The 11,192-nt window shown below is 39.6% G+C and overlaps 1 protein-coding gene across 10 annotated transcripts in view; it reads left to right on the plus strand.

Moving 5' to 3' along the window:
* Positions 1–1,799: 1,799 nt before the first annotated feature.
* atp8b4 (ATPase phospholipid transporting 8B4) overlaps positions 1,800–11,192 on the plus strand; it is an 18,980-nt gene continuing 9,587 nt past the window's right edge. For 2 of the 10 annotated variants that reach the window (XM_081712016.1, XM_081712014.1), the window contains exons 1-12: positions 1,801–2,002; positions 3,385–3,452; positions 7,746–7,804; positions 8,123–8,236; positions 8,491–8,589; positions 9,103–9,164; positions 9,283–9,355; positions 9,583–9,653; positions 9,892–9,974; positions 10,088–10,108; positions 10,593–10,751; positions 11,048–11,136. In XM_081712016.1, the coding sequence (XP_081568142.1) occupies positions 1,983–2,002; positions 3,385–3,452; positions 7,746–7,804; positions 8,123–8,236; positions 8,491–8,589; positions 9,103–9,164; positions 9,283–9,355; positions 9,583–9,653; positions 9,892–9,974; positions 10,088–10,108; positions 10,593–10,751; positions 11,048–11,136 (918 nt within the window). In that variant the 5' untranslated portion in view covers positions 1,801–1,982. Of the gene's footprint in view, positions 2,003–3,122; positions 3,231–3,384; positions 3,453–6,949; positions 7,046–7,745; positions 7,805–8,122; positions 8,237–8,490; positions 8,590–9,102; positions 9,165–9,282; positions 9,356–9,582; positions 9,654–9,891; positions 9,975–10,087; positions 10,109–10,592; positions 10,752–11,047; positions 11,137–11,192 lie in introns of those variants that run through there. The other 8 variants (XM_081712017.1, XM_081712019.1, XM_081712015.1 and 5 more) reach the window with 7 other exon arrangements.

Raw genomic sequence — 11,192 nt, forward strand, 5'->3', positions numbered from 1 at the left:
TCTGTGCTGTGCACCTCACGCATTTCAGAGAGCCAAAGAGCCAGGCTGAGAGGTGCGCCACCAAAGAGTGCAGTGCGTGGCAGCCGTTGGTGCCGCGCAGCTTGAGTAGGACGGTGCTGGGTGCAGTGTACGGGCCAGCTGACATAAAGCACTTTGGCATAGGCAAGACACTGAAGTGGCCGTGGCAAAGCTTCTACTGCCGCATGGATGTGGAGCTTCACGTGCACTGCTGTGTCCAGTGTGTGGCTAAAAACCGCGTGCCTCTCTGAGGTCCCTCCTCTCTGGCTCGCTTATGCACAGGGTCACTGTGGATGCCTTGGGCCCCTTTTCTACTGCTGATGCTGGAAACTACTATATTTCCTGTTGGCCATAGATTACTTCACCAAGTGGCCTCAGGCATATTCTGTCCTGGACAAGAGTGTGACCATGATGGAGGAGCAGCTAGTCAAGAAGTTCTTTTACCGCTTTGGAACGTTTAAGGCGCTCCATAGTGTTGAGATGCCAGTCATGGCTGAGGTCTGTAACTGCTCCATCCACAGAGCATCTAGCTCGTGAATAGTTTGACAGTGACAACTGTATGCTCACCACCTTCTCATTGTGACCACCAACAACAGCGTGACTGGCACCACCACTTACCCTTGGTCCTGCTGGCATGCTGCTCCACCATGCAGGAGTCAACCAGCTTCAATCCAGCTCTCCTGATGTTCGGCTGCGAGGTCAGGATGGCCTCAGCGCTGCTGTTTGGTTGTTTACTGTGGTCTGGGGAGGACGGCACACCTGGAAAAGGCCATGCCGAGCGACTCCATCGCTGCCTCCATGCCGTGAAGCAGTTCACCAAAGACTACCAGCAATACCAGTGCTTGTCACAAATGAGCGTTCAACTTGTGCTACCAAGAGCAGCAATGCTCACCCAAGTCTGTCACCATGGGATGGACCCTCCGTTGTGAAGGTGCACCTGGGCAAGGTGCTATACTTGACCAGAAGGATGACTGGACTGTTGGGGCACCTCACAAACCCTTGTGTTGGCCAGGATAGTGGGCAGGTCGGAACATCTGCAGAAGGAATTGGGGGTGTGTATGACAGCTTCAGGGACCATGTTCGGGCTGTTTAGCTTGGGGATGCTATGTGACAGCCGATTTTTGGGGGATGCTATGTGACCTTGGGCTAGCGGAGTGAGAAAAAAATGGGGAGGAGTCATGCGCCTCTGTGCGGACTTCATTTAGTTCAATTAAATGTTTGAAATGTGTTGTTACATAATTGGATTTGGTATGTGTGTTTGATTTAGTCTCTGCATTTTTTAAATTTAAATGTAAGTTTTTTTTTAATAATTTTAATTTAGAAATGTCTACCGTGTCGCGTTTGTGTTCTAGTTAACGTTTTCACCCGTTAGTCAACCCTTTCCTTGGTGTTATTGAACACTTGTTAAGTGTTTCCTATTCCTCCTTCTCCACCGACTGTACAGTATTTAAAGGTATGAGAATAATATGAGAAACATTTTTGTGTCATGCGTTCGTTCAGTAATGAATGTACGTATGTAGGCTATGTGCGTATAGAGCTATTTCTCATCCCAAGAAATAAAATGAGCAATTTCAGATGAGAACAGACGCGTTGATCCTGGCGATTATTGGTGGGACATATCGGAAGACAACGCGATTCCCCTGTGGAACAATCCCACATCCAGACCACACACGCGTGCACGATTTGGCTGGCGGATTTAATATTCTGGTTTCCGTTAACGGTAACGGACAGTTTGTACTGTCGTGACAATATGTGTGTTTGTGTGTAAACTCTCTCTTTTACTGACACGCACACACGCACACAGAGAGACACAGAGAGTGAGTGGGAGAGAGAGAGAGATAGAGAGAGAGAGAGAGAGAGAGAGAGAGAGAGAGAGAGAGAGAGATTGGAATTTGGCTGGTATTTCATTGGTTTGTTGTAACGACGCGGCACTCCGCCACGCCAGAGAAATAGTGAGTCTGCGTATGAATGGAGCATGTTTTCGGTAAATACTTTATACTAAATACTAAATAAATCGTTTTTTTCCCTCTATGCCATTCTGTGAAATTGATTTTGTTATTCTGTAAATTCTGTAAAGACTCTAATTGCGCCTCAATTGGAATGAATCGCGTATATCATAAGCGATAGGTTACTAAATTCAGATTATTCAGTTTAAAGATACAGCGCTTCTATTGTGTTGCTTTAAAACGCAGGATATGTCAGTCTGTGCGCGATGTTTTTGGTAGGCCACTCGGATTCGTATCTCAGGTCCACAGACACGTCTCTAATGACTAGTAGAACTGAGTCTCTAGAACTGCAACCGCTACTGCCTTACTGGTATAGATGAGTATTGCTTTTCATGAATTCAAATGAATTTTGGTCTGGTTTATGCGCAGCGCTGGTTTTATGTATAGTTTTATGGTCGAATGTTTCGTGAGGTACCGTGATGATGCTGTTAAAGTTGGTTATGGTGGTTGGTATCGTTATATAAAGATTAGACTACCATAACTTATGTCTTCTTAAATGTAGATTATAATGCTAATTTAACTACGGAGACAAATCCGCCGTTTTAAAAGAGCAACGTATGGTGAGTAAGGACACCGAAATTATATTTTGAATAGTTTATATATACACTTAAATATTCGGAATTCGGAATGGCGTGACAGAATGATAGATGAATGGCCAGGGATGAATGACTTAGGAACTCTGCTGTTGACTCTTTGTTGTTGACCAATTGCTGGTTTGAAGCATTTTAAACCTTATTGGGCATTTAGAGTCCCACCTACTGGCATATGGCACCTTTGGTCATCAGCATGCTTTTTCTCCTTTTCAAATTCAGCTGTGACACTCGTTTTTCTTTTCATTTTTTCCCCCCCTGAAACATTCGATAATTCGTTAATGCAAAGTAAGAATTATTTCTGGACTGACCTGTTTACTACCTGTTCGCTAGCCACATCAGCACTCCATGTCGTACTCCCTGTGGAGTAGACTGCTCTGAGACCCACTGGGGTTTCCATGGACTGCAGGTCCACTGGGTTTTCATTATGGAGAAGTCAGAGCGTGGCAGACATTACAAAAACAGCTTTTATTTTTAGGGGCTTATTTCCGTACAATTGATCTAGTGTGGTAATAAATCTTTCTGCTCAAAGTCTAAAAAAAAAAGATGGGCGTTTGGAGCACAGAGAGGAGCACAGAGCACAGAAGTCTGGCCCAGAGAGTTACTGTTGAACAGAGTGAGAATTGTGTACAGCAGTTTGCTTGGCTTAAAGTAGTGAAGTTTTGTGATATTTTATATAATTTAATAGACTAATTATTAGTAACACCCTTAAGAATGTGATAATTGTATGTTGAGTTAATTAAACCGATACAGGAGATGTTATTTTCTAGTGAATTCATCGGGAACTGTCAAAGGTGGTCTGATGTTATGGTGATTCAGAAGAAGAACATCTGTATAGGTAAGAGGAATTAGCACTATGTTGGTTTCACTGTTATATATACTGGTGGAGGGCACCAAATTTAGAACATTTGTAAGTGTTTGTCACTTGATGTAGTTGAGAAAAGTACAGTATCCACTTTTTCTTGGGCAGTTAATTCTTTTCAGCATAAAATGTTTCCAGTGATACAGCAATACCCATTTGGGCCTTAAGATCAAATCAAACAAGTGAATAATTATGGCTTTTTGGATTATGAAAATTAGCAAAAATAATATTTTGTTTTTATCTGTACATCTTAGCTTTAAACATTTGTCAGATATGTATGAAACACGCCATGTGTTTCAGCTGATGTCATATTCTCTGGGGTCTTGTTGCCTAGAAACCTAGATGCCATCCGATTTCCGAGGTTGTTGCTCTTGGTTTCTCTTGACACAAACAAATGAAAATCCACATAATGTATAGCCACATTTTTAATCGATTCTTGATGAAGGAGGAGCACATACAATGTATCTCTAAATCCTTGTTTGTTGACCACTTGATCTGCCTTTTATAGCATGGTCTTCTGTTCTACAGAGATAAGATGGAGAGTTTTGCTATCACAGGGATGTTTTTGCGTGATTGTCATTTGAGTCTTTCTATTAGAAAGCATGTGTGTGTATGCATATTTGCAGTGCATGTGTATATGTTGTGTATGTGTGTACACATGTACATTTACACAACAAATACAAGTGCCTATGTGTGAGGTATGTGTGTGGATGCCTGCGCATTTCTTTATGGTGGGAGGTAACAAGTAACAGGAATCCACCGATGATGCAGTGCCCTGGGCCCTTGTGTAAGATGAAGACTGTTAAGTTACTCCCAGTTCATTCACTTGAATAGGAATGTTGGCTATTCATATATTTACCTTGTAAGGTTGTGTTTTTTAAGTATGACCGAGGTCATTATTGTAGGCTTTATGTTCCTTTTAGGACGGAGATGGATAGTAGGGTCAAACCTGCAGGTAATGTTCTTCTTCTGTGTGTCTCACTTTCTGTGACTTATTTTCGGGTTTGTGTGAAGTGATACTGTGTTGTTTAATCTTTGGAAAAAAGTCTGATTTTACAGATCACTCGAAATTTGCTTGCTTTGCTTTCAAAGTACTAACTGAGAGAGTTTTCTTCTAGTGAGCTACTAGATATTTGAATTTCTCCAGTACTGGTGAAGCATCATCTTCTCTGAGATGCTTAAATACTTTTCACAATCTACTGGTAGTTTATTTAAGGAAACAAATACCTTTTGTGGCTGTTTCAACTATAGTCAAAATATAGAACAGAAGTAAAATGACCTAGCCATTACTCAGCCTGGAGGTGATTTTGATCCTCTAAGAACTTCTCTTATTTACAGGTTCCAGAGTAGTGGAATAATCCTGGTCAGTTTCTTTGTTATGAAGTTTGCATCAAATCCTGACTATAGATATATATTTCTTGATTAATCTTTGCTATAGCTAGCAATTTGTTGCTAAGTGCTTTTAGGTGATCATGTTATCGACACAAATAAATGTGTAAACAGAGTAGACTCTCCTGATTAATTATTAACACTTGTTAGCACCTGTTTTGCCAATGTCCTATTGTACTGGGTCTTTGCATGAGGTGTGCTGTAATTTGTAATTCAGAAATTATTCATCCTTCTTTCAAATGTGCATTTGAATTGTGTACTTTTTAAATTGAATTTGAATTGTGTATTTGTTCTTTTATATGTTTGTTTGAGTTAATAAATAGTAGATAATATTTTTATTTGAGTGCATACAACATCTTTAGTGGTTAAGGTAGGGACAGATTTGGAGTTACAGATAATATTTCTCTTAGTAAGGTTATACGCTTACTCTCTGGAGCATGAGTCTATGTTCTTTTAACACTTCTAATCTCAGATATCATTTGGATGGAGTCATTTTTGAGATCACACCAATTATGACCTTTTAATATGGCACACTAGTTAAAGTGTGAAAATACATACGTATATATAACTTCTGTGAAGTATATTGGTATACAGAGAAACTGGCTGAAATTGCTTTGTGTGGCATCTTCTCCAGGGACAATGTGGAGGTGTCAGCACCCAGTGGCAAAAGTTTGAGGTTACAGTAGCACTGTGGTACACTGTGGATGTGTCAAAGCATGATGTAACTTCCTTCTTCTTACAAAACATGAACCATAAGCAGGATGTGACTTTAATTTGCTAAATTTGGATTGATTCAGATACCTTACTTATAGGTTTATAGGTATAGGTTCCATTAATGCTGTGTTGTTGTAACAGGCAGGTACGGAAGGAGATGGAGAGTTGGATGCAAATGCAGGTTGGATTTTAATAAAATCAAGGGAACATGTATAAACTATTGGAATGTAAAAAAAAAATGCCAAGACAAAGCAAAACACGAAATGGAATAATCATAAGTAACATGAGCCAGGGAACAAACTTAATACTTAGAACGCAGAGAGCATATTAAACATACATGAAAACCTTAACAATCCATGCAATAACCAGCCAGGAAGCAGGACAACACAGAGCTTAAATACTGAGCTTAATTAAGAATAACTAGACACAGGTGATAGCAATCAAAGGGCTGGGAACTAAACAAGGAGGCAGAACAGAACAAAACTCAAAAAGAAGGGTGTCATCATGTAACAGCAGCCCAAGTGCTGCAGGGCGCAGACCGAGACGCACAGACTCCCTTAATTTGGTGATACATTTAATAACATAAAACATATATGACAATCAAGGCACTCACACATAACAGACAGTGTAGACAATAACAATGACACTTAAATGCTGGATCACGCTAACAGTGGATAGATAAACAGTAATACTAACACGAACGATTACACTAACGCTAACAATGACAGTAATAGCAACAATGACCAACTAGGCGGGGTTTAAATAGACAGACAAACACTTAACATCAACCCCTGCACAGGTGTGGCTATAAACTATGGTGAACCCCCCTGCAAGCGGCAGGCTGTATCACATGACTGGTGGGTGGGTGGGGGGGTGTTCCCGGGATATGCCAAGGGAACCGCAATGCATCCAGGGGGAATATTTGACAGTTTTTTTTTTACTCATTTAAAACTCAACTGATGTCCACATCAAGAGCCGTTTATTTTTATCAGCATAGACATATGTAGAACTTAACTATTATTTTTTTGTATTGTCACTCACACAAACTACTAGACATTTCCACATTCTGCTATTAGCCGCTGCTAAATGATTAGCCGTGTTCTTATCTTGCAATTAACACAAGACCTCTGGATTCTGGAATTCTACATTCCTGACTGGGGATAATGTGATTCAGTCTATTATACATTCAAGCAAATGAAGGCAATGTTCCTTACATGCCAAAGTGATCAGTGTTTTTATTATCTATGGAATTATGTGCCCAAGAAAAATATAGGTAATGCACAATTACCTTTAGTGATCAGCTTAGGTGCTTTACAATAGAAACTGGCCTGTATTGCTCTAATTCATGACCCTTGTCTGTGCTGTATAAGAATGACAGTGCAGACAGGCAATGGCACAGAGATGGCTGTGGATGTTAGTGCCATGGAGAGGAAGCTGGAACCTGCGCTCCAAAGCGCCTGGACAAGGTAGAGCTGCCAGGGTTTGTGGGAGCGGGAATGCGTAGTAGAGAGGTTGCAGAGAGTGTTGCTATCCGTGACACATAGATCTCCACAAATGTTTGTTCCTGAAATGACCACTAATTTCTTATGTGTTTATGGGATCCATCATAAAACCACTGTCTAAGTGCATGCAGCCACCAGGATTCATATTCAAGCCCCACCTGTACTGTGTGAGAGACTATTAACCAGGTTTTTTATTGTGCTTTCTTTGACCCTTTTTCTTTTTGATCTTGATGTGCTTGACTATACCATGCTGTTTATCAGTTTAGGATTGGGAGAGATTGGGAGGGGGGGGGGGGAGCTAAATGCCTAGTTATTGTTAATGACTGTGAACTGAGTGGGGTTTTGTGTAGTAGTTACATACCTTTTTTAATGCTGTATAGGAATTTGAAGCAACATACAGATGCTGACAGTGGAGTATTGAACCTATTATTGAATTTCTTGGTTCTTACCTTAGCAAACTGCGAAGTGCAATTGAATTAGGTGAAATATTGATGAAGTGAAAATACATCCCACTAGCATACAAACCACCTACACACCATTGGGTTAGAAGGGAAAAAAAAGACTAAACAGTTTGCCCTGAGTGGGAGGAACTTTTTTCTTGAAGAAATTTTCTTTAAATTTTAATTACAAGCCATTTTTCAAACACCTGTCTCTTTGTTCTAAGAGGAGGAACGCCATGTCAGAGCTAACGACCGTGGTTATAATGAGAGGTTCAGTTATGCTGTAAGTATTTGGTTCCCGACAGTAAAGGTCCTTACAAAAAGCAGTGTGACTAGTGAGGGCAAAATTGGAATTAGATAGAATTAGATTGAATTAATAATGTATACTGTAGATGTTCTAGAAATTATTATCTTCCTACTATATAACTTAATAAAAGCAGGAATGGCATTAGACTAGTTCAGATGCATATATCGTTTTTGCATTTATAATGACAGAACAGCAAGGCCTAATTAATCAAATGATCTTAAATTGATGGTGAGTGATTTTTATTATTATCATGATGTAATGTCACTCACAGTTTTGTTATTATTTTTTCCTCAGGATAATCACATCAAGACAGCAAAGTATACCCTCTACACCTTTCTACCCATTAACTTGTTTGAGCAGTTTCAGCGGTTTGCCAATGCTTACTTCTTAGTGCTGTTGATTCTACAGGTAAACCTGAGAGTTTAATAAGCCCTTTACGTTATGATGTTTTTCTCATAGTAAGGCCATTGATTTTAAGATCCAGACCCATCCAGGAACTAATTATTATGAGTTGGGTCAGAAGTATGAAATTAGAGATATAAAAAGTAAGCAAAACAGTGTTCCCCTATGACTGGAATTCACAACCACTGAATTAGTCTTATAAAATGATTTTTACTTTATATGCCAGCAGTTAAAATGATTTTTATGTGATGTATTTATAGTTAATCCCTGAGATCTCCTCTTTGTCCTGGTTCACCACCATTGTGCCTTTGGTGTTGGTACTGAGCATCACCGCTGTGAAGGATGCTACTGATGACTATGTGAGCATATGTTCTGACATGCTGAGAATTGTTTACTGTGATTTTTTTTGCTTGGATGCTGATGTACACAAAGAGTTTTTACTCAGGGTAAAGTGGCTGGACAAAATTTTAAAAATTACGATAATATGAAAACCCCCAAATTAGATTAAGAAGGATTTTTTTTCCAAAAATGCTTTTGTGAACATTTACTTAAAAGCATCTGTTAAAGATTGCATTAACCATATTATTTGAAGGTATGCAATATTTTAAAAATAATATATTGCTTCTCGTTGGTCACATTATAAACCACATGGCTTGTCACTGAACTAGGCATATTCATTGTCTCCATTTTTTGCCCTGAAACAATAGAAAAAGCCACTTTGAGCGTTTGTTGTAGCGCTTTATCATATTAAACCGCCAAGTCTTTTGAAAAAAAATCCACCAAATGCTAAAAAATAGAATAAACAAACTATATATGTTCTATACTATATATGTTCTATAATCTGCCTGCTGTGATTGTGCTTTGTATTTCAGTTTCGCCATAAAAGCGACCAACAAGTCAACTCTCGCCAGTCTCAGGTACTCACCAAGAGAAAGTAAGTTGTCACTCTGCCTTGATGGCCTTGTCGCTTCAGCATGCAAGCTGAGCCTGTGTGAGGTATAATAAAAAGATTATGGAGTTCTAAAAACAGTTCATGTCTCTTGTTTCTGCAGGCTGCAAAATGAGAAATGGATGAATGTTAGAGTCGGTGAGATCATAAAACTCGAGAACAACCAGTTTGTTGCTGTAAGTTTCAGTCCAGAAATTGTAGGATGCTATAAAAAACATTGAAATAATTTCAGAGCTTTCATTATAAAATATAAACGGGATTCAACTGAGTTCAATATTATTGTAGCATGCATATGTGACTCCAAGGCCTCCCATATAGACTGACATGAAGTGACTCTTCTGTTTGCTGGCATTTCATGCCTGATTCTGTCCACTCTCTCCTGTCTTCTGTGTGGACCCTACAGGCTGACCTGCTCCTGCTGTCTAGCAGTGAGCCCTATGGTCTTTGCTATATTGAAACAGCAGAGTTAGATGGGTAAGGCAAACCTAGTATGACTCATCTCTTATATCTGCATCACTGTCTGATACCAAATGGAAGACTAAACTTGGGCACTTGCATGTTTGAAATGTGAAAGTTAATTGATAGAAATTGATTTATTTTACATGTGCATTTACACTTACAATGTAATTTGATTTCATAATTGCATCTGAATAATATACTCTCAGCAGTTACTGGGGTAAAAATGCTTGTTTCTGGAATTTGCTTGTAACAGAGAGACAAACCTTAAAGTGCGCCAAGCCTTGACTGTAACCTCAGAACTTGGAGCAGATGTTGCCAAGCTTTCAGAGTTCAATGGTAAAGCTACTTCAAAAATACGAGTAGTGCACTGTCATCACACATCCAAACAAAGAGTTCACCAAAATCACCATATATTCACTGATTGGATTATTTGTTTTGCTTGTCTGTAGCTCTGGAAATTGTAACATTGGGTGAGTCTGAAGAAAGTATAACAATCAGTTTCTTAAGTGTCCTCTTGAGTTTGGAAATGAAACTACTGCTATCAGTTGTAAAGAAAACTATGTTGCTATGGCCAGTGAAATGCCCAGGGTACTAGCGCTATTTTTTGCGGGTTTTATTGTTACCATGTAACAATGCTAACAATGCTATCTTCAGTCTACACAGGTGTTTGGTTCTTTGTTTTTTTTTTGTGTTTTTTGTGTGTGTGTGTGTGTGTGTGTGTGTGTGTGTGTGTGTGTGTGTGTGTGTGTGTGTGTGTGTGTGTGTGTGTGTGTGTGAATGTTTGATTGTTTCATTTGTTGCATACATGGGCAGGCAGCTGTTGTCTTTATCACACATGTGAACCCACACACACACACACACACACACACACACACACACACACACACACACACACACACACACTTTTTGGTGGCTTAACATCTAGCCTTGAGTTATGTATCTTCTACCTATCAGGAGAAGTTATATGTGAGCCTCCCAACAATAAACTGGACAAATTCACTGGAACCCTGTACTGGAAGGATAATAAGTATCCTCTGGACAATGAGAAAATGCTGCTGAGAGGCTGTATACTCAGGAACACTGAGTGGTGCTTTGGCATGGTCATCTTTGCTGGTACACTTCCTTTTTTGTCATCCTTTATGTGCACATAAGCAGATTAGCTTTACTGCAGTTGACTGATATTGCAGTCGATTGATCTTTCTAAGCTTTCTAAGCAAAAACGTGTTCATAGCCATGCTGTACTTGGTGCCTTATCTATATTTAATGTTTAATGACTATAAATGTCTGCAAGTATAAGCTGTTACCTATATATAGTCTTTACCCAGACTAGGTTGGTTCTATATGCGTTGCACATATTTTAAATTGCTTGTGGTTGCTGATATGTCTTGAACCTGTTTTGTTATTCTAAGGGCTCCAAACTAAGCTGATGCAGAACTGTGGGAGGACAAAATTCAAAAGGACCAGCATTGACAAGCTGATGAACACTTTAGTGCTGTGGGTGAGAACATCTCCACCTGCGATTTTCATGCTGGGTTTTGTCTGCATGCGGCATTT

This window comes from Electrophorus electricus, chromosome 4, assembly GCF_041902795.1.
Source record: "Electrophorus electricus isolate QZ-2024a chromosome 4, ASM4190279v1, whole genome shotgun sequence".
In the NCBI taxonomy this organism is placed as follows: domain Eukaryota; kingdom Metazoa; phylum Chordata; class Actinopteri; order Gymnotiformes; family Gymnotidae; genus Electrophorus; species Electrophorus electricus.